This window comes from Lampris incognitus, chromosome 4 (assembly GCF_029633865.1).
Source record: "Lampris incognitus isolate fLamInc1 chromosome 4, fLamInc1.hap2, whole genome shotgun sequence".
NCBI lineage: Eukaryota > Metazoa > Chordata > Actinopteri > Lampriformes > Lampridae > Lampris > Lampris incognitus.
In genome coordinates this window covers 48,204,711-48,232,152 of record NC_079214.1, presented here as the reverse complement: position 1 = coordinate 48,232,152, position 27,442 = coordinate 48,204,711, and the positions used below count along the sequence as shown (strand labels likewise).

Below are 27,442 nucleotides of genomic sequence, written 5' to 3'. Positions count from 1 at the left end.
CAACCTCAGCTTTGTTTGACTGTGTGTGTGTGTGTGTGTGTGTGTGTGTGTGTGTGTGTGTGTGTGTGTGTGTGTGTGTGTGTGTGTGTGTGTGTGTGTGTGTGTGTGTGTGCGTGTTTGCCTGCTCCTACAGGCGGTGACTTTCTTTCCTTTCTGCGTTCTGAGGGTCAGAACCTCAAGGCTAAGATGTTGGTGAAAATGATAGAAAATATTGCATCAGGCATGGAATATCTGGAGAGCAAAAAGTGCATACACAGGTTGGTCAAATAAAATTAATCAGACATACACTCGGTCTACACTGAGTGAAATTTTATTTTATTTTAAATTTCACATTCAACATACAGGCATATACATGAAAAATGCACATTGATACATTGCAATACTGTATGAGAGTGTTTGCAGTATATACAACACATTACACATATTTTCATTTAGTTAACTTGACTATAACAACCCTAATGCCTTCAAATACAACACAATAGTATTTGGTTACTGTCCTGGTCGCTGCACTAGCGCCAATGGTTGTTCAGAGCGCCTGTTTGGGGGGGGGGACTGGGGGGAATAGCTAATCCTCCCACACGCTTCATCCCCCTGATGAAACTCCTCAGTCAGGTGAAAAGAAGCGGCTGGCGACTCCACATGTATTGGAGGAGACGTGGTAGTCTGCAGCCCTCCCTGGATCGGCAGAGGGGGTGGAGCAGAGACCGGGACAGCTCGTAAGAGTTGGGTAATTTGCCATGTACAACTGGGGAGAAAAAGGGGGAAAAATCTAAAAAAATTAAATTAAAAAAAAACCCGATAGTATTGAGTTACTTTGTACAAGACTTCCCTAAATTCAGCACATAGCCGATTTACCAGATTGTAGTTTTCCCCAAAGCACTTCCCCATACGTCGATTTAGCAGTATGATTGATTTAGACTGAGATGGATGAGTCTATTAAACCATTTGTCTAATGAACTACTCGTCTTAAAATACAGTGTCAGTGTGTCTCCACCCGACTGCGAGGATATAGAATGTGGATGTGGTGATGTAGCTATGACTCTGACAGTTAGTCATATATCCTGCTAACTTGCATGAGACTGCCTCAAAACCTTCAACATCACATCACCAGTTAGGGTTGGGTCAGCCGTGCTGCAAGTGTAAAAATTTCAACCGAGAGGGAAAAGCCCCTCGTTTGTATTTACTGAACGTGGTTTGATCAAGCAATCAGCTCGTGTTGAAATTATGTACATTGTTGATGGCTTTCATCAGGTAGAATTCCGGTCGCCATGTCTACAGCCAAGAAGAGTTGAGCATTGACTCACCAATTGCAATTTCCTATTGCATATTTTGTGTAAAGTACAAATAAAAGCAAAATTTGATCATAAACTCCACATATTCATAACCCTTGGACAACTTAGCCCAGTCTGAAGAATAACCACTGCTCTGAAGTGCATTTATAAAAATGGAGTTTCCAAAAATTAAAAAGGCTTTTTTCCCCCCAGGACCGATGTGGAAAGCAGCTCAGTCAAGACTTAAATGGCAGCAGCAGTATAATTTGGGAACTTTATAGTCGCTGTGACACAAACACATGCATAATGAACATCAACCAGCACTCTAGGCCAAGTCCACATGCACTTAAAGATAGCAAGTTAGGGGGCATCGGGGTAGCATAGCGGTCTATTCCGTTGCCTACCAACACGGGGATTGCTGGTTCGAATCCCAGCATTACCTCCAGCTTGGTCGAGCGTCCCTACAGACACAATTGGCTGTGTCTGCAGGTGGGAAGCCGGATGTGGGTATGTGTCCTGGTCGCTGCAGTAGCACCTCCTCTGGTCGGTCGGTGCGCCTGTTCGGGGGACTGGGGGGAATAGCATGAGCCTCCCATGCGCAACATCCCCCTGGCGAAATTCCTCACTGTCAGGTGAAAAGAAGTGGCTGGCGACCACGTGTATTGGAGGAGGCATGTGGTAGTCTGCAGCCCTCCCTGGATCAGCAGGGGGGCTGGAGCAGCGACCGGGACGGCTTGGAAGAGTGGGGTAATTGGCTGGCTGGATACAATTGGGGAGAAAAGGAGGGGTGATAAATAAATAAATAAAAAAGATAGCAATTTAGTCACTTATTCCCAAGTATTTTCATTACTTTGCATGCATGGGGCGAGATAGATGATATGAGATACACCATTAGCCTCTTTACCTCTATGGATGCCCTGTGCAGAAGGGGCATGGCATACATATTATAGTAAACTATATAGAGTGGCGACTATGCATACTGGATCCCAGAAGTGAGAAGGGGCAGATCCTGATTTCTGCAAGTCATAGCCTTTCATTCTCGCATCAATAAATGATTTGCTGACTGAGCCAATACAAACCTTTAGCCGAACTGGATCATTTAACACAGCGTTTCCCAACCCAGTCCTCAAGGAACACCTATCCTGCAGATTTTCATTGTAACCCTGCATAGGTAGCCCTGCTTGTACTTACTTAACCAATCATCTCACAGCACTCAATTATGCAAGGTGTGCAACAGCTGACATAATTCATTGCTGATTGGTTGAATAACTACAAACAGGTACCTATTCAGGGTTGCAAAGAAAATCTGCAGGATAGGTGTTTCTTGAGGACTAGGTTGGGAAACACTGGTCTAACATGAATCTGACTGCATGAATGATATGACAGCCTAGAGACATTATTTCAAATGTTGATTTGAAAACATCTCACTTTCAGGAATCAGAACAGCGAGGAAAGGTCAGTTTGAAAAAGAAATCACGGATGGGGGTTTTGTAGGCAGAACAGTGGTATTTGTGAAAGTGCCTGCCTCAGTGTGTCTGATGGCTAGGCCTCAGTGAAGGTTGTTAGGGGAGTGGAGGAGACAGGAAGCTCTGAACTCTGCCTTGTTAGACGTATGCTGTATGATTTGCCCAGCAGGAATGGGTGGCAGCCGTTTAGCCTGTACTGCTGCATATCAAAATTCTTCAGATGCAACACAATGGGGCATACCAGGAAGCATTGACATGACATGTGTGCTCTTTCTGTTTTCCCTTTTAGGACTATTCTCCCCTTTCCAGTTTACAGTTGTGATTTCTTTTGTACGTGGTGTTTATCTGCCTCTCCGACATGCAACTCCAATCAGCCTCTGCCACCCATTTTCCTACATCTTACTTCCTTTCTCTTTCTCGTTTCTAGGGACCTGGCAGCAAGAAACTGTCTAGTGGGGGAAAACAGCATTATCAAGATCAGTGACTTTGGGATGTCCCGTGAGCAAAACGATGGCGTCTACTCTGCCACAGGAGGCCTCAGACAGATCCCTGTCAAATGGACAGCCCCTGAAGCTCTCAACTATGGTACAACCCGTCTGCCTCTGCCATACAACCCAGAAATAACACTCAGTATTTTGTTATTCATATCTCTCCCTCTCTCTGTATATTTATATGCCCCAAGGCTGACATAAGCTTCTGAAGAATTCCTATTTCTCCATCCCTTAACTCAACCCTTTTCAACTTTTGAACCTGTGCAGTGAAATGTTAAGGACTGGCCGGTGGCTTTGTCAATGCTGCCCCCTGCTGTTGTTCTCAGGTCGTTATACCACAGAGAGTGACGTGTGGAGCTTTGGAGTTTTGCTGTGGGAGACGTTCTCCCAGGGAATGACTCCCTATACCTACATGAACAACCAACAGACACGGGAGGAGGTAGAGAGAGGTACAGAAAACGTAATTTTGGTTAGAAACATCACACACATACACACAGCCATGTAACGTTAAATGATTACATTGAGCAGTGTTTCCCCAACCAGTCCTCAAGCCACCCCTGTCCTGCAGATTTTCATTGTAACCCTGCATATGTAGGCCTGCTTGTACTTAATCAGCACTTGATTATGTCTGATTTGACACACCTAGAATAATTAAGTACTATGATATGATTGGTTGGGCGGCACGGTGGCCTGGTGGTTAGTGCTGTTGCTTCATGGCAAAAAGGTCCTGGGTTCAAACCCCGGGGTTGTCCAACCTTGGGGGTTGTCCCGGGTCATCCTCTGTGTGGAGTTTGCATGTTCTCCCCGTGTCTGTGAGGGTTTCCTCTGGGTGCTCCGCTTCCTCCCATAGTCCAAAGACATGTAGGTCAGGTGAGTCAGACTTACTAAAAAAATTGTCCTGAGGTGTGATTGTGTCTGGCCTGCAATGGACTGGCGACCTGTCCAGGATGTTTCCCCACCCAATGACTGCTGGGATAGGCTCCAGCATCCCGTGACCCTAATTAGGATAAGAGACTTGGAAAATGGACGGATGGATGGATATGATTGGTTGAGTAAGTACAAGCAGGCCTATGTATGCAGGGTTACAATGAAAATCTGCAGGACAGGGGGGCCTTGAGGACTGGTTGGGGAAGCGCTGGTCTATAGCATGCCCGGCTCTCTCCATTTGCATGGTGTGTGAGGTCCCATTTCTGTTTGCCTACCTCCTTAAGTTGCCAACGTGTTTCTGCACCATTATAATCCAGCCTAGGAGCTAGAGAGGATCTGAGCTTTTGACCCTGTCGTTATTGTCTGTCAGGTTACCGTATGCCGCCTCCAAAGTCATGTCCATCAGAGATCTACAACCTGATGTGTTGCTGCTGGCAGTGTGAGCCCCAGAACAGACCATCTTTCAAAAAACTCAAGGCCGAGCTCACTGCTCTCTATTACAAACTTAGATGACACACGTGTTTTTCAGAAGCAGAATCATGTTTATTGGCCATGTAGGTTTGCACAAACACCGAATTTGACTCCGGTTTTGATTGTGTATTTCAATTTATGTGTAAATTATTTTGTTTAATTGCTTGTTTGTTTGGTGTTATTTGATTTTAATTTTCTTTCTAACTGAAAGGACGGCACTGAAGGGCAGCACGGTGGCACAATGGTTAGCGTGGTCGCCTCACAGTAAGAGGGTGCTTGGTTCAATTCCTGGGGTAGTCCAACCTTGGGGGTCGTCCTGGGTCATCCTCTGTGTGGAGTTTGTATGTTCTCCCCATGTCTTCCTGGGGTTCCGCTGGGTGCTCCGGTTTCCTCTCACACTCCAAAGACATGTAGGTCAGGTGAATCGGCCATACTAAATTGTGCCTAGGTGTGAATGTGTCAGCCCCGTGATGGCCTGGCGGCCTGTCCAGGGTATCTCCCCGCCTGCCGCCCAATGACTGCTGGGATAGGCTCCAGCCTCCCTGTGACCCTGAGTAGGATAAGTGGCTTGGATAATGGGTGGATGGATGAAAGGAGTTAAGACATCCAGTTGGAAAACTAACTAAAGTGAACTACAATTGAAATCCAAATTGAGAACATTTTTTTGTTTTTTTCATACTCCAAATCATGAAATAACTCACAGACCAAAGGAGTTATTATGTGGACGTAAATGTTTCTGTAAGTGTTGTAGCTGAGTGGGTGTTGAAAGATGACTTTCTGGTTTGGTGTCATCATTTTTTTTCATACCTGTCTGGCAATGGAAAACAGCCAGAAATATGTTTCTTCTCGCGAATTTGAAGAGAAAAGCTGGATGTGATTTGCGCAAAAAAATCTCTGGGTCAGGCTACACAGCAGTTGTATATCTGGCAAAATTTCAGGTATAATATAATGTAAGAAACATAGATATTTAAGTGAGTACAGTAATTTTTTTTAAATGTCTTGTTATATAAATGCACCCAGCTTATCTTGTGAGAGGCTAAATTGCCTGCAACTTTTTATTTATGATGAACAAGTTAAGCTCTTTTCTGTCGTGCTGTTTTACAGTATGTCTGTGGAAATATAATAAAGATAGAAGTGAAGGAGGATTACTTTTGTGCTTCTCACCAAGGGATCGGTGTCCTGTGTGTGTTTTGTGTCATTCTTTGTACTTGACAGGAGATGCTGCTTCAGGGCATCTGTCTAGGGTAAATGGGGCCGTTCTGGTTCTGCAGAGTTGCTGTTTAGTTGTGTTTGTGTCTGTCTGTGTGTGTCTGTTGGTCTTCGGCGGTTCTTTGGTTGTTACAACATAGACAGTGACAATAACAAGGCATCTCCCCCACAACTAGATGAGTGTAACTTCACTTCCCGGTCATGAAGTTGTTTTTTTGTTTTTTTGCATGCAATAAAAGAGAAAAATAGGGGGGAAATGTGAACAAGTCACCTTATCAGTGGGTGAGCATGGTTTATATGCACCACATCTTCACTCCATATCACATTTAGTGTGCTTGAGAGGTTTAACTTGATGTTGTACAGCATACCAAATGCTGTATCAATATCAACCACTTGCAAAACAGTAATAAGGCATAGTCATGCAGCAGCATTTTATTCTTAAGCAATAATACTAATTAATAATAATTTATTCATATTATTTTATTCCTAATGGGAGCAGCCGAAAGTAGTAGTAGTAGTCATGCAGCAACATTTTAAGAATTATGATAACCAATTAACTAAGGCTATTTAACAAGAATCATCCATTTTGAATTAAAGTAGCATGTCCTGCAACCGACTGCAGCTATATTTATGCATGACATGAGAGTCAAAGTAAGACTTGGCAGTATGTAAGCCAAGTGTAAAATCCACTGGCTTCACTTCACCTCCTTCACTTTGCCATCATAACCTATTTCATTGTAACACGGCGATACCGTTTGTGTTTGGACTTTGTTTTGTGCAACATGGGGATCGTGAGACCTGTTCACATGGAAAACGATTTTCAGTTATACGACAGAACATTTTTTGCAATGGCTGTGTATGAACTACAAAGTTACAACTTTTCTTTAAAGGCTGGAAAATAAAATATGAATTTAACTGCAAAAAGTCACAAAATTCCTCTGGTATGAACTGCTTTGACTGAAGATGTGACAAATATGTTGAGCAAGCTAAGCTGGATATTTGGAGTGGGGTAGGTCAAACGGTTTGTTGTTGTTTTTTCTTTCCAGAATTGGTCTTTGGTCAAAGCAATGGTCTTAGTCTTTTCTTTTTTTGTATGTGGTGATGCTGGTCGCATGGCTTGGGTCCTGGGCTGTTCTGGTGGTGTCTGGACACTGCTTGGCATCCTGTGCATCATATTACTCATAAATTTTATAATTCTGTTATCCTCTGTCAATGTTGTATTGTGCAAATTGTGTAAACACAACATCCACTGCACGTTGTCCATCTTGGGAGAGAGATCCCTCCTCTATTGCTCTCCCTGAGGTTTCTTCCTATTTTTTTCTCCCTGTTAAAGGTTTTTTTTTTAATTTAGGGAGTTGTTCCTTACCCGCTGCGAGGGTCTAAGGACAAGATGTTGTGTTGCTGTAAAGCCCCTTGAGGCAAATTTGTAATTTGTGATATTAGGCTATACAAATAAAATTGACTTGACTTGATTGACTCGTTTCACTCGAGAGGCTAAACAAGAGAATACAACCGACAACATTTTGAAGAAATCTAGACTTTATTTTGGGAACACAGCTGAAAAGACATTACATTATGTCCCATTATACTTGCTAGGCCTACGTTTTACCAGTGAACGTAGTCCGATGCTGCAATCCCGTGCGTCATACTCCAGAGCAAGCCTTCACACAGAAGTCAGTTACAAACAAAAAGCAAATGCACCGACCAATGTCCTAACACAACGTACTAACCTATCAGAGGTTGCCATAGAGGACATCAGGCTATGCTTTCATGAACCTAGTAGCAGCACTTACTACACTCCCCAGCTATCCAGCGAACGTGCAACCCTCTCTGCTGCAGGCTCGAGTGTGTGAGAGAGGCCATGTGTTCCTGGTTATCAAGATAGCACTATTGGAGATAAGATAGCATTATTTTCCGTTTGTCAATTTCCGTTCTGCATCCAACACCATCTTACCAGAGCGTCTGCAAGCTAAACTTTTTCTTAGCTGGTAGGCCACCAACCTCCTGACAGAAAGGGGACAGGACAGCATTCCTCTTTTCTTTTTTTTAACATGGTAATGGTGGTCACGTGGCTGAGGTCCTGGGCCGTTCCGGTGGCGTCTGGACACTGCTTGGCATCCTCCTCATCATATTCTTCATATATCTTATAATTCCATTATAATTCTGTTATCCTCTTTCAATGGTGTACTCTGTAAATTGTGTAAACACAACATCCATTGCACGTTGTCCGTCTCGGGAGAGAGATCCCTCCTCTGTTGCTCTCCCTGAGGTTTCTTCCTATTTTTTCTCCCTGTTAAAGGGTTTTCTTTTTTTTTTTAGGGAGTTGTACCTTATCCGATGCAAGGGACGAAGGACAGGATGTTGTGTTGCTGTAAAGCCCCTTCAGGCAAATATGTAATTTGTGATATTGGGATATACAAATGAAACTGACTTGACTTGACTTGACAACATGTGAGGCTGGATAGGCACACATCAAACAGGCTACACCTCAGGACTGCTGCACCGCAATGGGTGTGCATGTGTTCTCTCCTCTGCTCCACTCCCAACATTATGGTTTGCACATCCAAGGACCTGACAAGATGATCACTGGGCTCTTATGGGGTCAGCACAAATCGGCGCACAGATGGGATAAAGCAGATGGCTCGCTGGTGCAGCCAATTCAGCTTAGAGCTCAATGCGTCTGTAGGTCTCCCATGCCTGCTGGCTTTGTCCCTCACACCATGGCTTCACTCTTAATGCTTTCCAGTGTCTGCTCCCAGACACGTTAGTTGGATGTGCTGCCACATGGGAGAGACTCACTTTACACTGACAGAAGGTGCCTTTTTGGCACCATGTGGGAACATAAGAGAGACACAGGTTCCTCTTCTACCATCAACTACCCTCACCAGCACACACTACATCTTGATGCGATTATTCTAAGTGTTGTGCATGTAACGAAAGTAACATTTCTAGTATTTTCCCATTCAGTCTGTAGTGTTGTTTTGCGTTCAATAATTTTTATGAACGACAAACAGTTCATGGCCTTGTAATGGCTCTGTTTTGGCCCCGTGGTGACAAAGGCAGAGCCAAAAACAGAAAACAATCTGTTGGCAGTAATCTAGTGAGCTCTAGCTGAATTTGGACATAAAATTCAAAATGCTCTTAAAGCAACGCTGACGTCCCAGCAGTGGTCAAGTGAGGATGTCAACAAAAAAAGTATCTAGAGACAGTTTGGCGAGACAAATCACATGTTTGTTCAGAGATGAAGCTCGGTGGCGGGGACACTCCCATATCTGTCTGCGGGAATGAATGAAAAGGGTCATGGAAAGTGCACGCTAAGCGATGCGAGGGCCCATCAAGACAGAAGCTGCACTTTTGTCTAGACGTGATTTACCTTGCCTACCAGTTGTATTTCACTAGTTGAGTGACAAAATTAAATGGCGATGTAATGGTTGCTGAGACAGTGTGCAACAACTCCGACAGGTTGAAGTGAGTTTGAGGTAATATCATTGTTTTGCACAATAGGGAAAAGTAAGCCACTCACAGATAAATTGGATCGCTGGTAATTTGGACCCTTGCCAATGAAGGAATGCAAACATAAAAAATATGAATGCAGAATCCATCACACGTCTCTGTTCCTTGAGTTTAAATTTACAAAGCTTACTCGAGAAAGCGTAACGGCAGTGCTCTTCAAAAACTCGGCTTAATTTATTCATTAATTTATTCATTATCCAAACCACTTATCCCTTATTTAGGGTCGCGGGGATGCTACAGCCTATCCCAGCAGTCATTGGGCGGCAGGCGGGGAGACACCCTGGACAGGCCGCCAGCCCATCACAGAGCCAACGCACACACACACATTCACACCTAGGGACAATTTAGTATGGCTGATTAACCTGTCCTGCAAGTCTTTGGACTGTAGGAGGAAACCGGAGCCCCCGGAGAAAACCCATGCGGACACGGGGAGAACATGCAAACTCCACACAGATGACGACCCAGGACGACCCTCAAGGTTGGACTATCCTGGGGCTCAAACCAGGACCTTCTTGCTGCGAGGCGACCGCACTAACCACTGCGCCACCGTGCTGCCCCGGCTTAATTTATTTCACACAAAAATCTGTAAACTTTTGTGCATATCTGTGAGACAGATCACATTTTAGTGTGGCTCTTGAAAAAAAAAATGCAAGAAACTATCCCCTTTGGTTGTTTAGGGCCCGTTTCTAAATGCATCGACAGAGCAAGAGTTACTCACGGAAACTTTTATGACATTGAAATTCAAAGAAACGCATCACATGTGATCTACATGAGTGGATAAAGCAGGGTGCTTTTGATGACTTTTGTTTCACCTCAGTAAATGTGACTTGGATATGTGAAGGCGTGGTCCCCGTCGCTCACCAGTCACTGGTTATTAAAGACGACAAGCTGACAGTCATGAGACACAAAGATGTCAAGTTGGCAAAGTAATTGCTTTCTCCTCTGCGTCTAAAACCAGCTCACCTGCTCGGTATGTTGTCAGCTGATCTTCCCTCGATGATGAGGCCTGCCAAAACATTTACCTGCCCTTACTCGCATATAGAAAACAAACAGCGGCTGTTACACAACATGGTGAACGGGTGGCATCAGGCCACTCAGTGAACTTTGACACCCAGGTGGTACTGTGTTGCAGTGTTGGGGGGGGGGGTCTGGCGAGTCACTTGATTCATATATCATTATTGATCTGTTAGCATCCAGCCCTAAACCATTACCAAGTCACATGTCTCTCTGGAGGAGGACCCCCGTTTAACCGGGAGAAGAACAGTCCAATCTCCATCTGCTGTCTGCATTGGTATAGACTTCCTGCTGGTAAGAGTTGGTAAGAGGTATGTTGCTTGTCTCAAAGTGGAATAATTAGGCAAAAATTATGACTGGATATTACAAAATCCATACAGTGGATTTTAGAACTAATTGGAGCCATATTTTCTTTCTTTTTTTTTTTGGATCAGTATATTCACTCCAGATTTGAAGGTGCCTCTATTGTTGATCCTTTTCCTGTTTGGTTATCCGATGAGTGCACCTTTGAAAATGGAAAGCAGTTTAAAAGTGCAGTTTGCACTACGAGGATCTATAGGAAGACACCACAGAAAGGGGTGATTTCTCAAAAACTGAAAATAATTTTCTAACTTTTCTGTGTCCTGGATGGGGCTGTGCGTTGCGTTCATGGATTCAGTCTAATTTTCTGTATGAAAAAGAGAGCAATCTCTGCTGTGAAATGGCTCATAATACTGAAGGGATTAACGCTGGAACTCGAGTGAGAGACGCGTTATGAGCGGATGGGATGAATGAAAGCTGACTTTGATGTCAACAAGTTGTCGTCTGTGACCAGTTGAGGTTAGCTTTCCCTCCCACATGGGAATTTTAATCTTGTACCTTGACTTTGGCATATTCAAAAGTGAGTTTCCCCATAAGCCTGAATACAACAACCAGTATGTAGGCTCTGCCACACCTCCTACTGGGTCCGCGGGCACGTGGCATGCCTCCAGAGAAACACACAAAAGACATGCTTTACATTTCAGGCCCAATCCTTTTTGTCATCAGGGGGCACTTGGAGCGTGAACTAATGAAAGCCCTTGATCTATGAAGAAGATAGGCATTGAACTCTGACCCCCCCACCCATACCCCGATAATTAAATGTCTGGTCTTCCTCAGAGCCAAGATTTCTGAGAGAGCTTCTCCTACGGTCCTCGCCAGAAGGTTGTGTGACATCCTCAAGGCGCTCACTTAACTATGTGAAGACAATACAGCTCCGTCACATGGCAGAGCATGTGACAGAGCGAGCGTAGAGGAAATCTGTTATATTACTTATATCATCAATACCAGTGATTGGGAAAGACTGATATGGATATTATTATTATTGTTACTATTACCATTAGTATCATTTGATAACCTTGATTCGGTACTTTTGACTTCATACGATAAAAACGAGTGCAAAAGTTAAAAAAAGGAGATTTAATTCGTGTTATATCCCACTAATATCAAACAATCAATCACAGCTTGCACAAAACCAAACTCTGGCCTCGGTTTTATCTGAATGTCCCATCTGTACCATAAGTGGCTGTCACCCAGCCTGCTGTGTGTCTCTATTATATCTCCCCATATCTGTTACAAGACCAGTTCTGTACCTGCTTGGCTGGTACCTGTTTTCTCTGCTTATTCATAGTCTTCGTGCTGCTGCAGCCCCCAACCCTGGCTCCCCTCCAGATTGACAGTTAAATCATTTGACGGCTCTGACGTTTCCTCAAGTTGCGCCATTGAAAGAGACAAAAATCTCGACTGTGATCACTTGCAGTAACCCTATGCATCTCCATAGATGATGTACTACACGTTTTATATTTATTTTCTTTCCACAGCTGTAGCCTTTGCTTGCAACTGCATCAATTGGTGAGGTGAATTCAAAGGAAACAGACACCCGAGCTGCATGTAAACGGAGCAGCGGTTCTTACATTGATATCATTGCATTTTCCCAGCCTTTGAATGTGTGCATGATTTCACAACCTCGGCGGGAAAAATGATATGGCGGTGATGCATAGCATGAGGGGAGAAGCGTGGGAGCGTGAAGTCGCTCCGATTGTGTGAATGAGCAAATTTGACTGCACATTACTTCAATATAAAACCAGCGGCTTGCATGCTCACATTTCTATGTGAAACCTCTTCCTGTGTCAACCACAGTGGTTACAGATAATCACAGAAAAATTAAAATCCTGTGGTAAATTGTAAGTGAGGCAATATATTAGACCTGGCATGAACGGCAGGGTTACGAAGATTCTACAAAGGGAAGGTTTTGGGAGTGCAAAGGGAACGTAAAAACAAAAACCTCACATGGATGAATTGCAGTTTTTCATTGATCTGTGCCTGTAGATTGACAGGACCTCATAATATCTCGAGCTGCATCACTTGGTGCTCACGGCAACGACAGTGCAGAATGCCCCGAGCATGTGACAGAGAAACTCTCTGGAATGTTACCGTGCCGATAAGATCTGAGGCCAACACGTTGTTCCCTCTGTCACATGGACAGGGGCTCCTGTGTTGAAATTGGGTTTTTTTGTTTGGGAGCTCTTGGTTCGTAACACCCACACACACTTGATCCCTGCATTTGCACTCATCATTTGTATAGTACATAAACGGTTATGCCAACCCTCAGCCTCAGATGTGATTTTCCTTGTTCTGTTATCGATGCCAGATTTACTTGGCACATATTGCTCTTATTGTCATTCTATTTAAGTACCCTATTCTTCAGTTATTTAGCCTATTTCATTGCATCCTTGCCTCCCCTTCTCATAAATAATGAAACAAAACATACATTTGCTACGATTTTTTCTATCATATTCCATTTACCACAAACGAGAAGTACTCTCTCTGCTCGCCAAGAATCTCATTCACCAATCTTAATCATATTCAGTCACATTACTTTATTCGCCACTCCATTTATTTATTTTAATAACTGATCAGTCTAACGGTTAACTGGACCAAAAAGACAGACAATAGCAGAATTCTGTTCCTTCGCCGCAACGATTGAAAGCAAGACATAATGATTTCTGTACCTCTGACTTTCCCTTAAGCCACACAAAACATTTGTAATATTCAAAATATATGAGGTATAAGTTGAAGCTGCAGCTGCACGGTTTACAGTATGTCCATCCATCCATTATCCAAGCCACTTATCCTGCTCTCAGGGTCGCGGGGATGCTGGAGCCTATCCCAGCAGTCATTGGGCAGCAGGCAGAGAGACACCCTGGACAGGCCGCCAGGCCATCACAGGGCCGTTTACAGTATGTATTTACAGTATCTAAATTGACATTTACAGTATGTCCATTTAGAATATAGTCAGTCATTTATGATTGTACACGTGTGTGTGTGTGTGTGTGTGTGTGTGTGTGTGCGCGTGCGTGCGTGCGTGCGTGTGTGCATGCGTCCTGTTGAGCAAACACAGGGCCAGTACCTGGGCAGACCTAGCAAGAGGTTTGAAGCGGGGCCCTCATGCAGTCAAGGCAGCAAGTGTTATATAATGCCCTATAACAGCCTGTCAGAAATAGCAGGAAACCAGATTGCATCTGGAATGCTCTTTGTCATCACAAAGAGTGATAGAGCCCCAACACATGATTGAATGTCAAAGACGAAATCTGCTCCGGGTGATTGTAATACAGATTGCCGATCAGAGTACACATTTCACGTGAATGGGCAAAAGTGGGCAGCCAAAGCCATGACATTGCTCAGTCATAGACTTGACATTTAGTCCGGGCTTCATTTAATTCAGTTTTAACAAGATATGCAACACTTAAGATATTTAAACCAATCATGGTGCCTGCTCCTAGGGATTTATATGTATTGAGCAATCTTTTCATTCTTGTTATTGGTGGTATTTACTGTTCTACACCCAGGGCCTTGTGCATAGGAGTCACCAATCTTGCACTTTCCCAGACTTCAATGACACATAATATACCTTCAGTGTTAAAATATATACATCCTGACCAATTTAGACAGCTATGACGGACTTGTGCCCTGTCCAGGGGCTGATCGTTCCTTGCACCAGTGCATGTTGGGATAGGCTCCAGCAACTCCCGGGACCCAGATCAGAATAAGTCGGCATAGATAATGGATGGATGGATGGATGGATGGATTGATAGTTTAGGCAGATTAGTGCACTAATCCTGCTAACATTTGCCTATTTGAAGCCATCAAAGGATACCATCATTGCATTTGTTAGGTTGCTATGTGACTTTTCAGTAATGGTTCATCAGCCAGTGTGACAGGTTTATTTATATAAAACCACATTAAGGCTATCCTATTACAAAGCTGCCGTTCAGATGTCACTTCTTATGGTGGATTAGGCCTACCTTTTTTACACAGAGCAAATGGTCGCTTTTCCCTATCAGCGTCCAGTTACAGATGTATTATGGAGTGCCTGAGGCATTTACAGACAAGCAGATTAAGGAGAACATTGCAGTAATTGAGTTTATGGGCCAGAAGAAACTCCTTCAGGATCCGACTTCTCAGTAAACACTGTTAACATTTGCCTTTTAAAGAGAGCAAAGGTGCATTTTTCAAAAATGGTGCTTATACCCAAGCAACAATTGCAGTCTCTTTTAATGTAAAGTCTGTCCCAGTTGCAAAGGACGGATGTTTGCTGTGTGATAACCAGTATGCCATGATGTCCACTGAAATGAAAGTCATGAGGGTTATTAAGTATATGTTGGCACACTGAGCAGATTAGATTATTGTGATTAATTTACTGAGAATAAATCACGATAATCAAATTGAAACAAAAATGTCAAGATCTCAATTTGGTCATTTACCCTGTAAAAGAGGAGAGGTTACGCAGCACAAGGTCAGTCTGTTTTTGGCCTGAAAGTCAATATCAGCATCAGCACCAGTCGTCTGCAGTAGAGCATTTTTGTCAAACAGGGATGGAAGGAATCAGAAGCAATTTATTTTGCAATTTTTCTCTTTGCTTTCTTATTACACATTTGAGAAAGAATGTGCCAGCAACACATTCTGGTGGCAGAAGGAGGAATGGGGATGAGCAGGTAAGGTCACACCTTCCACAGGACACACCTCTCCAAAGATCGATATAAAGCTGGTCATATGTTGCATTACCGAAAGTCTCAAGGGCACTGCTGGAGTGAAGAACAGGGCATTACTCATCTGCACCTAACTAGCTGGCACCATGGGAAACTGTGCACAAGGTGTAAAGGACTACTTCTGCCGGCAAAAAAATACCAACGTGCGGGTTAGTCTGCCGGCTGTCTGCTTCATCTGGCAAATCGCCATGATTGTACTGTTTGGAGTCTTCATCCGCTATGATGAGGAGTCGGATGCCCACTGGGTGGAGCACAAGCGGTCCCATAACATCACCAGCGATATTGAAAATGACTTCTACTTCAGATATCCCAGTAAGTTGATCCATGGAAAAACCTGTTGCATATTTGAGATGAATATATTGCAGCATATTGTTGAACATACAATGCCATGCATTGGTAGGGGACGATTGCATGATGAGATTGAGACATAATCTGTGCAGTTATCACATACAGTACCAGACTCTTACTGCACCCATCTCATCTACTGCTCTCCCCAACATGACATTAAACGTAAATGACTAACTTGTTTTTCTAGTGATTGTGGTCCATCAGCATTGGAGTGTGTGTGTGTGTGTGTGTGTGTGTGTGTGTGTGTGTGTGTGTGTGTGTGTGTGTGTGTGTGTATATATATGTGTGTATATATATATATATATATAAACAACTACTTTTCTGATGCTTGTTTACTGACAACAAAATGGTGACTGGCTTCTTTTTTTAATTCATAACCAGTCCCTTAGACTTTGATTTACAAATGAACAATATTGTGTACAGTTTCTGACATTTCATCCATCATGTCTCATGTCAATCATTTCATTCGTATGTGTCAATAATTCCCAGAATATCACCCTGTACTTTCAGTTATACACAATTCGGCACACAAAATTCTCAGTTATTTTAGTAAAGAGGAAATCTTCCTCCATTGACCTTTGGAAGACTTATTCATTTCTTCAAATGTAACATTTAAATGTCATATGATGGGAAGTAAAACATTTTCTATTACCGAGTATGAATTAATTGAGATGTGACCAAGGGCAAATGACGCGGGGCGCCGCTGTCAATGGTCAAGCATGCCGTTTTGTAGGATGGATATAGACAGAAAATGTACTGGAAGCCTTAATCAGAATTTACTTGAATAACTAAACAATTTTACAATTATGAATGTGATCTGAAATGATGCAAAACAGCACACTGCCAATATACAGGAACAAATTAACTCAGCAAACCCAATGGGAAGATTTACATCGAGGTTGGGAACATTTCTTGAATTCTTGCTCATTCCCATGGTATTGTGTTGTGTCACATTGCATTTTTTTTGTTGATACGATTCTTTCTTCTTTTTTTTCTGTGACTCTCTATATCCTATTTATCTGACTTTATAGTACACTAGCTCTGCTGCAGGTTGTCTCCTTCAGTTGAATTAGCCTTTGACTGTCAAGTCAATCGTTTGGTTTCTCTTCCTCTCACCAGGCTTCCAGGATGTGCATGTCATGATCTTTGTTGGATTTGGCTTTCTCATGACCTTCCTGAAACGCTACAGTTTCGGTGGTGTCGGCTTCAACTTCCTGATTGCATCCTTCGGTCTGCAGTGGGCTCTGCTCATGCAGGGCTGGTTCCACTCCCTCGATCACTCCACTGGAAAGATCTACATCGGCGTGGAGAGGTAAGGCGCTGCACCAAAAGCACAGCAAAAACACTCTCCTTAGGGTTAAAAAAAAACATGGAGATCTGATGGAGAAAAAAACCCAAAACTTTTCAAATGTGTTTATTGATTTCAAAGTGAAACTGTTACAGACCATCTTGACAAATGGCAAGTCAAGATACATGGCAGGTTCATTCATCACCCCTGTCTCAACATGGATACACGAGCTTTTGTGTGATTCAGGGTCATGATGTCACAAAACATTTTCCTCATAGCAACGCCGAGGAGCAAACTGTAAAAATTATTTTAAGAGCTTGCTTTTCAAGTTTGTGAAACGTATGCATAGTTGACTCTGTCTGGCTCATAAGTCATTTCAATCATCGCTGATATATTCCTCCTTCTCCACCCTTCATTCTTGTTTGCAGTTTGATCAACGCAGACTTCTGTGTGGCTGGCTGTCTGATAGCCTACGGCGCCCTCCTGGGAAAAGTCAGTCCGGTCCAGATGATGGTGGTTACCCTATTCGGTATCACACTCTTTGCCGTGGAGGAGTACATCATCCTCAGCCTTCTTCATGTGAGTCTCAGCAAGAGCTTCACAACAGGGATCCTTCGGATGATGATGATCCCTTCTGTTCCCTTTCTGTTACTCAGTTTGCTGTTGTCTAAGTCTATTGAACCAGCATCACTGTCCCTGTCTCCACTATGTAGCCGCATAAATTCCTCATACAGTATAACTAACACTCGCAGTATATGTGGTGTGCTGTTGTGCTGAACTTCTCATATTCCCACAGGCTCGGGATGCCGGTGGTTCAATGGTTATCCATGCCTTTGGAGGCTATTATGGTTTGGCCATCTCCTGGATCCTCTACCGTCCAAACCTACATCAAAGCAAGCGCCTCAATGGATCTGTCTACCATTCAGACGTATTTGCCATGATTGGTAAGTTTCAAGCGTCTAATTTTAGACTGTCCACTGTATTTTCCATCTCATCTTCACAGGATAATGATCTCCAGGCTACTTTTATTTTAGCCATTGTTGATTAAAAGCATATGGAGAATGCATGTGTGCTTGTGCTGATCTATTATTGTACATGTAGTTTACTGCGTCGTATCAAATCCTCTCACCCTTTTACACAATCCACAGGTACACTGTTCCTATGGATGTTCTGGCCCAGTTTCAACTCAGCCATCACAGACCATGGGGATGGACAGCACAGAGCAGCCATCAACACCTACCTGGCCCTGGCTTCCTCTGTCCTCACCACTGTGGCAATCTCCAGCATGTCTCAGAAGAGAGGCAAACTGGACATGGTAAAGCTTTACCAATTAAAGACAAAAAACTAATAAACCTCAAACTGTATCAAAACATTTATGTATGAGCTGTATGTGTCAGTGGTGTTTAATAGATCAAGCCAAAAGCAAGAAAAGTAAAGTGCACTTACTATATAGGTTTTTGCATCCACCCTGACAAACGTCCTTCTTTAACCTGACAGGTACACATCCAGAACTCGACCCTGGCTGGTGGTGTTGCAATGGGAACAGCAGCTGAGTTCATGATCACTCCATATGGTTCACTCATCGTGGGCTTCTGCTGTGGCATCATCTCCACCTTTGGCTACCTCTTCATCACTGTGAGCCTATTTTTCTCGAACCGGTGTTTTGAAATAGCAAGCGTACTTAGAATCTGTTGCAGACTAAAAAATATGAGAAAAGAACTTGACAAATTGATTTGCCGGATGAGAAGGAATGGTAAAAGAGAACCATAACTTTGTTTTAAGGAAAATTGATGAATAGAGTAAGGAGGCCAACATAACCCCCCTCCCCAAATCCAGGTGGAAGTGTAGACTAAGAGAATACAAAAGAAACAATGGTACAATTATGTTTGTGGAAACCCTGCTTTCAGAACCGCATTTTTATGTTTCCTTCATCTGTAACATCAGAGAGTTTCACTGCCAAGTTTGTGACCATTGATCGCAAATTGTCTTGAATAGCGGGTTAAATATAGGTAATGATGAACATGCATTTGGCTTTTCCCAACCAGCCATTCTTGGAGAAGTATCTAAAAATCCAGGATACATGTGGAGTCCACAACCTGCATGCCCTGCCTGGGATGCTCGGTGGTTTTATTGGAGCCATTACTGCTGCAGCTGCCACTGAGTCTGTCTATTCAGCAGAAGGGTGAGTCACAGGCATGCACATACACACGTTTGTATGTTTATGTTGGTGTGTGTTTGTAGGCATGTGTGTGTGTGTATGCATGCGCACTTATACATTTTGAAAATCCTGACCCAGCATCGTGATTCAGATGATTCATACTCATCAAAATCTCTACTTGTGTGCTACCATATGAGAAGTTGGCAAAGTTGCCATTAAAAAAAGAAAGAAAACCCGGGTAAATGGATGCTTATAATGGAATCAGTGTTTCTGTTTGAGATCTGACTGACTGAAAGAACTGACATCTCTTTTGCAAAACAGTTAAATGTGCAAAACTAACTATTAACTTTTTTTCTGCCCAGACTGAAGAACACGTTTGACTTCAAAGGTTCCTTCGCGAGCAGAACTGTTGGGATGCAGGGAGGATTCCAGGCTGCGGGCACATGTGTGGCCATCGCATTTGGTCTTGTTGGAGGAGCTCTTGTTGGTAAGTTTGGACAGTGTACTGTATTGTACAGTAGTGTCTAATTAAGCAATAGCTCACTCCAGGCCGCGGTATATTGTGATCATATCACAGCAGAGGAACACCCCTTAGCTGTGATATATTGGGCAAACAACGCCCCTTAGCTGTGATATAATCACAATATACCATGGCCTGGAATGAGCTATTGCTTTTATAAAATGGTTACCAAGTATGGCAATATTAAAGACAGTTTTTTTGTTAACATGTTCGTAAAGATTTCATAAAGCATTGTTCTTACAAAGAAATAGGCCCTCCTGGCAGCCTGCCAACAGTGCAAAGCGGTTGCTACAACACGCGGAGTGATACTGAATTGTGTAAAGGAATTAGACGTCATCGCCGTTGTATATGGTTATTATCCCACAGCTAAACAACCAATCAGATTGCTTGATTTAAGCTATCCATTTTATAAACCCTATCATGTCTAGCTGCCATGTGGTCTCATCACTTACATTTACAGAAACCTGAAGCAGAAGTGTAATGAAATTCATTAATACAGCAGAGCACAATTTAAAACATTTTGACACCAATTCAAATTTGCTTTTAAAGGTCGTTTCATGGTATTAAGAGTAAAGTAAGTTTCCATGTACCAAAAAAAGATAAACAATGAAAGGTTAATTAACAAGGCAAATTCTAAGCCTCAGTGCAAATGGGATGATATAAAATTAGATAAAATTATATGATATCCCTAAACCATTAAATACACTACAAATAGGCAGAGTTACAATCATGTGATTTTTGAAAATGCGCTCCCCCCCAAAGTCTTCTAATCTAATGTGTTCAAACAACATTTTAAAACAAAAGACCCATAATTGGAAAAAAAAGCCTTTGGTTTACATAATAAAGAAGAATAGTCAGTTTGGTATTTCCAAAAAACTCATAGGGCTATGCCATGATGCAACCAAAACCACAGTCTAAACTTATTTTGCATGTTATTTATCTATTTACTTAGGAAGAGGCAAATTAACACAATCAACCATGACAGGTTGTAGCTGAGGTGGGACATGTGTATCACGCCTCTTTCTTTTCCCTTTCAAGGTTTGATCTTGAGGCTCCCTATCTGGGGCGATCCCGCCGATGACAACTGCTACGATGATGAAGTCTATTGGGAGGTGAGTGTTATTCAGCAACTGGCCACTAGATGGCAATATCATCCCAATAACTAAAAGGGAATACTTATTTGTCTTGAAACCATTGTGTCATTTTCCTGGGCAAGCTGTAGTTACTGGTTCGTCTGCTGATGATAAATGTCTCCCTCAGGTTCCCGAGGATGAGGAGATCATCCCCCCCGTACTGGAGTACAATAACCACATGATTCACAAGCATCAAGACATGTGAGTCCAGATTGTGTGTTGAGCCTCAGTAGCTGTCTGTTCCAATAGAAGTTGATGAAACACAAATGTCCATATCCTTTTTTTCCCTTTTTTTTTTTACACCCATTTCTCCTTCATCATGAATTTTACTAACTTATAAATCCGTCTTTCCTCCTCTACAGATCTGAGTCCAACTTCTCTGTGGAACAAAGCTAGAGCCACACAGCCTGTTCCCCTGAACTGGATGCAGCCATGACACAGCTCTTATTTATGAAGAAATGTCCCGCTGAAAAGCAACTTCCAGGAGTAAAAGGCCTTTTTTTTTTTTTTACTCACAGGTCCTCTGATGACATCATTGGTCTTTTCATCAGTCATTTGATATACCTCATAACATTGCGATCGTTCAAGTTTTGAAACCTTGTGGTCACTATGGGTCAGCACAAAACAGCTAACCATTATCCCAGGGATACAAACCCCCCCCCCCCCAAAAACACTGAACAATGATGTGAGTCATTATTTATAATATGTGGTATTGTTTTTGAAGGAATTTTAGATTCTCTTTATAGATTTTGTTTGATTGTGGCAGCAAATCAATGGAATTTGAATATGGATAGAGATTGGCATTAGACCAGGCTTTGAGTCCAAGTGTCGTACTGAGAAGCAGCCACCTCAAACATTAGCACTTTGTCAATTCAATGTCAGCTATGACTATAAAACAAGAAAATGAGGAGCTATTGCAACATGTCTTGCAAAATTAACTACCACCTGATTATTTAAAAGACTATATCATATTTTGTGACTTCACACAGCTTTGACTTTATCCGAGATGAGACAACATTTTGATGGTGTGACCATAATTTCTTTTGTCCAAGATTGAATATGGTGTTTCCATATTCAGCTAGTCTGTTTTCAGTGATTTAATGTAATCTATTATCGTGTAGTTTTTGCATAGATAAATCTTGTTCCGAATGAAATGCATTTTGGTTTTTGCTCTACATCTAAAGAGCCTTGGTGAGAACAAACACATGCTCTATACTTTTTTTGATCATCGTATGAGTGTCTTTAAATATCATGTTTTCTAAGTGAATATTTCATAATGTGTTTCAGACAAGCTATTGCAGTATTTAAGCAATGAGTCATTGGTAAATAGTATGTCTTATTAGTATAAGTAGTGTAAGAGCTATGTCTTAGAAATTATGTATAGACCTTTGTACACTGCTTGTATATATATATATATATAAAAATATACGTCTTCCTTTGATTGCACACCACCTATTCTGCAGGTAAGATAAAGAAACAGTAAAAGTTTCATAAAGTAACTGTGCTGTCGAATGTGACTTTATGACTTAATTGTGAATCATAATCTGTTTGCCTGATCTATTTAAAATCTCAGTTGGTAATGTTCACAAAACAGCTGGAATGACTGGAGTGAAACAATAAAGGAGTGTATTTTCTTTAATCTTACTACTCCTGAATTCAGGTTGCACAGCAACGTGGTCAAATAGTCACGTAAACACCTCATTAGTTCCATACATCTGTGAAAATATACATCAAGGAAAACCCAAAGGAGTTTTGTTAACAGCTTTGACAGGCAACATCTTAGTCACCCACATCTCTCTAACGCCAAAACAGTTGTTTTTTTTTACACAATAGCTTACCCATGTTTTACAGTAAGAGATAGGGACAGCCTGAAAACATCTTTTTTGAAAGTGATCATCAAAGTGAAACTTTAATTGCTTCTGAGGTGATGATGACAATGCTGATGATGAGGAGGATGATAATGATGATAATAATGAGGATGACAATGATGATGATGAAAATAATGATGATAAGGAGGAAGATGATGATGATGAAAATGATGATGATTATGTTTAATGCCATTTAACATTTCAAGCATTGTTGGGTATTGTTTTGTGAACCACTGAAGTGGAGAGTGAAGATTTCATTTCCAACTTTCTGCACTGTTTATTTGTACAAGGCATGTGATTTTGAGCCTTCAACATGGAAACTGCAACATCACTGTACAATCTCCATTTTTGCAAAAAAAAGCTTTTCATTTCAATAATAGAATAGAAGGATACAACATATTGTGGAAAAAATTAGGACTATACCTCAATGACATCTAGTATCTACTAGGGATGAAGGACAGAAGGCCGCAGGTCTAACCCCGATTTAAAGCTAAATTAGCATCACATAGCTGGACATATGTGTGGGTGTGGAGGGTTAAACAGAGGGGCTGAACAAGTCTAATGGGAGTTTTTGTCCATGTGGTCATCATAGGCTTTCTGCCCCCAGGGCTAACATCCCTGATCCCTTCATTCTGATGGTAATGAGACACGGACATGCCGGTCAATCAGGTCACCGTCTGACCAGTCCCTAATGAACTCTAAACACACTGGGTGGACATCAGCTTTGTGCTCCCCTGATGGTTTGGCTGGTGGCAGGATGTTTATTGAGTGAAGAAGGTTGCCAAGTGATTTGATGGGGTTAAATGAGTTAACCACGAGTCTTGTCTATTGCAATTTACATACTTCAGAGAAGACCCTTGTCATGTGAAAAGGCGTACAATGAATTAATAGCCTTTAATTAGCATTGCACTATATTATTTGTGCCGTACTTCTGTGTTATATTTTCACTTGCAGGCGGTCAAAATATTTGCATTCATTACATAATGAACTAAATGAAAAGCAAGACCTGTTGGCAGCTATGAAGTTAAAAAATAAAGAGTCATTTTAAGCTTGAGCTTTAAACATTTTTCCAAGCATTTAGCATGAACAGAATGGTGAGGCATCATATATGCAAGCTCAATTATGTATGTTCACATGCACACACACGTGTACACACACACACACACACACACAGACACACACACACACACACACACACAGAGTTATTTATTTCTGTTCCATCCTTGTGATACAACACAACTATGAAAAGTGAACAGATAACTTCATATGCTAACATCTTAAGCACTGCTGTTATATCAGTTTCTGATTCTAATTCCCTTACACTCATACTGTGCTTTTGTATTAATGATGACCTCCAGCATCTCATAAACACTTCATATCAATTATTATTACCTATTGTCTAACTAAACACTCCAACTTAGTTTCTCATCTTATCCCAGGGTGGTGCTCAGCGTGCCACGCATAGGATGTTGTTGGATTTTCGCCATTTCTGTAGCCTCTCTCCGATGAAGGCACATCACGTTAGCTGCTGGCATAATGTGTAAATAACAACACTGCCACGAGCTTCAACTTTCGCACATAAAGGATGAAATTTGATTGTTATTAATGAGGCCTTATAAGTTTAGAGGACTGCATGGCATAAATGAGGGTGAGTTGAAAAATTGGATGCATATGAGGTATTCAATCCAATAATTTTACATAGTTTACCTACAAGGAAGGGAAGGTCAGATAGGAATTTTGCCACATAAGATGGTCCTGTATGGCTGTAAGCCCAGACAGGACATTTGAACTGAAGGAAACAGGATTTATGAAGTTGGGAGTTTTTTTTTCTTCTTCTTTTTTTTAAAGATTCGGCTCACACTAATGATACATATTTCCTTGATAAATCTGAATAAATTCTAATAAATAAAAAAGGTGGGTTTTTTTGGGGGGGGGGTACAGTACTTAAAGAGACACTCATCTTTTAAGTTCTCTATATGGTGAATGCAGGTATGCAGGCGGGCCGGATAGATCCCTGTGTAGTTGCTCTTGAAAAGACCTGATGTCGGAAGAGAGTGCGCGTAGAAGCTCCTCTCATGAATCATATGACCCCTGGGAGAGTGTTTGTGAAACCACTTGGGCTGCTATTGTCCTCCAAGGACTGGCCTCATCTGAAAAGCAGCAGAAAGCCTGTAATCAGATTAAAGGTTGCTGGAAAGGGGAGGAGGGATTTTTAGGAATAGGGAAGAAGTTGTGGACGTTCTCTAATCAGTACCTGCCATTGAAGTGCAGAAGAAGGACTAAATAACTCAGCAGGGGGGGAGGCGGGAACCAAGCTAGGGGGACAAATTGGCCTGTTGTCAGATGGGGATAATGGGGTGGGGAGGGAGCGAAGCACAATCAGTGAGGTTAGAAGAAGGGTAGAATGGACGGAATGGGAAAAGGAGAACTGAAGAACTCCAGAGGTGGTGGCCTTCTCCCATCCTGCCTCAGTAATTATATCACCTTTGTGAGCTGATTGGAGCAGGCTGCAGAGTCCATCTGGGCTAATATATGTATGCAATAGCCTCTATTTTCTCACTGTCCTTCAGTGGTTTCACCGACCCACAGAGGGAGCTTTCAGAGGCTCCCTTGGCTCTAAATAGGGCTAATCAGCATGCTCCTGAAAAGCTCTCCTGCCATCAGAGGCCCAAGATACCTAAATATCACATGGTAATGACAGACAATGGGCATTTCCCTGCTCCCTGTCTGCATACAGATGTCAGAGTAATGGAGACACCATTTCATGAGATAATGTTATTTTGCAAAAAAAAATAAAGTTGCAGAGATTTGTTGTTCTCGTCTAAGGAGAAATTTAGTTTTAAATTTCAGGATACAACAAGAAGCAAGCGAGAGAGGCAGGCAGAGAAAAGGTTGGGGAACCATCTAATAATCTAATCAACAAAGGTAACTTCCCTAATATCCAGAGTTTGTAATGCTAACTCTGTATCACAAGGTACTCCACCAAGTGGGCTCCCTGAAGCACTCTCTAGTATTGTCCTTACTTCATGATTACTCATCATATGTGTATTTACTGAATACAAAGCATTATCCAAGGTGAATATATCACCACTTTTTATCCATCTGACAAGAGTCCGTGTGCCGGGGGTCAAAGGGGAAAGTCTCAGGGGGAATGACCCCTGTGGTAACACTGGTAAGGAGGAGAACCAGAAAAATCCCCATTCATTTCAGGGGAATGCTTTGATTCCAGCACAAAGGCCACAGAATCCCTGCTAGTGTGAAAGAAGTAGAAATCAGAGCTGCTTTGAAACATACAACAGGGATGAAAACTAAATGGCTTGGCTAATTGGGAGCTCCACCTGCCCCTGGCCTTTGGTTAGGCCACAAGATGAGATATAGATGCCATTTCAGCATGTTAATCTTTTTTGTATAATTTCTTGGCTTTGCAGACAAAATGAAGGTCAAGATGAGGGAAGATGATGACTAAAATTGAACATTATTCCCATCACTGCTGTTCCTTTTCATAGTTAGGACTCATCCATGAAAGTGAATAATGTATCACAATGATATTAGTAAAACAGGATTTTTGCTTGTTTATCATGATTAGGGTTAATATCATATTTATTGTCTGTAGTACAGTACCACCTGTACACTAACAAAGAGGTAAACATGTATTTATCTTCAGAGTGTTGTCCTATTAGCACTGTGCAAGGGTTCACAGATATATAAGGGCCATTCTACCGAATTGGTGCACACTGTGCCCCACAACCTACTACTACTACTTTCGGCTGCTCCCGTTAGGGGTTGCCACAGCTGATCATGCGTTTCCTGCGTCTTCCTCTGTCACACCAGCCACCTGCATGTCTTCCCTCACCACATCCATGAACCTCCTATTTGGCCTTCCTCTTTTCCTCTTTCCTGGCAGCTCCATATTCAGCCCCATAAACTGTGCCCCCCAACCAAAGAACAAATTTAAAAAGCATTTAAGTTGCAAAACCTAGATGTTTACTAAGATCCTTCTATTATCTACTGAAACCAAAAATAATATTTGAGATAGCAGTAAGCTTAATATATTGTAATGATCACGGATGAATAGGCTCGCTTAGCCTTTGGCTAACGGGTCGGACCCTTTAGTCGACTGGTTAACGTTGTCGCCCGCAGTGCAGGAGATACGGGTTCGCGTCCCAGCTGTGGCGGTTCCCACGGCTGCCCCCCGAATTCACTACATGGTGTCAGAAGTGGGATGGTGAGATCGTGAAGGACTGTGAGGCCATCGTAAGCGTTTCCCGAAGGAGGGGGTGTGGAATACACAAGTTCACGCCCCGGCTGTGATGGTCTGGCTGGGGTCGCCCTTCCCGAAGGAAGGGGGCAATGTAACAATTACGAATGAATAGGCTCGGTAGCCCTTGGCTAAGAGGTTGAACCCTTTAGTCAAGCGGTTAGCGAAGTCGCTCGCGGTGCGGAATACACGAGTTCGTGCCCCAGCTGTGACGATCCGGCTGGGGACGCCCTTCCCGAAGGAAGGGGGCAATGTAACGATCATGGATGAATAGGCTTGCTTAGCCCTTGGCTAACGGGTTGGACCCTTTAGTCAACTGGTTAACATTGTCGCCTGTGGTGCAGGAGCCCCAAGTTTGCGTCCTGGCTGTGGTGATTCGCGGGGACGCGAATCCCAAAGGAAGGGGGCAATGTAACGATCATGGATGAATAGGCTCGGTAG

At 42.5% G+C, this 27,442-nt stretch overlaps 2 protein-coding genes across 2 annotated transcripts in view; both read left to right on the top strand.

The window, feature by feature from the left end:
• fes (FES proto-oncogene, tyrosine kinase) overlaps positions 1-4,676 on the top strand; it is a 28,105-nt gene extending 23,429 nt beyond the window's left edge. Inside the window, exons 15-18 of the mRNA XM_056278976.1 lie at positions 134-257; positions 3,165-3,322; positions 3,555-3,677; positions 4,526-4,676. Of these exons, the coding sequence (XP_056134951.1) occupies positions 134-257; positions 3,165-3,322; positions 3,555-3,677; positions 4,526-4,668 (548 nt within the window). The 3' untranslated portion in view covers positions 4,669-4,676. The remainder of the gene's footprint in view (positions 1-133; positions 258-3,164; positions 3,323-3,554; positions 3,678-4,525) is intronic.
• A 10,786-nt stretch (positions 4,677-15,462) lies between these two features.
• Positions 15,463-22,374, top strand: rhcga (Rh family, C glycoprotein a). The gene is made up of 11 exons (XM_056279146.1): positions 15,463-15,740; positions 16,896-17,088; positions 17,493-17,643; positions 17,861-18,008; positions 18,213-18,379; positions 18,562-18,699; positions 19,110-19,246; positions 19,585-19,709; positions 20,781-20,854; positions 21,003-21,076; positions 21,238-22,374. The coding sequence occupies exons 1-11, from the start codon at positions 15,515-15,517 to the stop codon at positions 21,269-21,271; spliced, it is 1,467 nt and encodes a 488-aa protein (XP_056135121.1). The 5' UTR covers positions 15,463-15,514; the 3' UTR covers positions 21,272-22,374.
• The last annotated feature ends 5,068 nt before the right edge of the window (positions 22,375-27,442 follow it).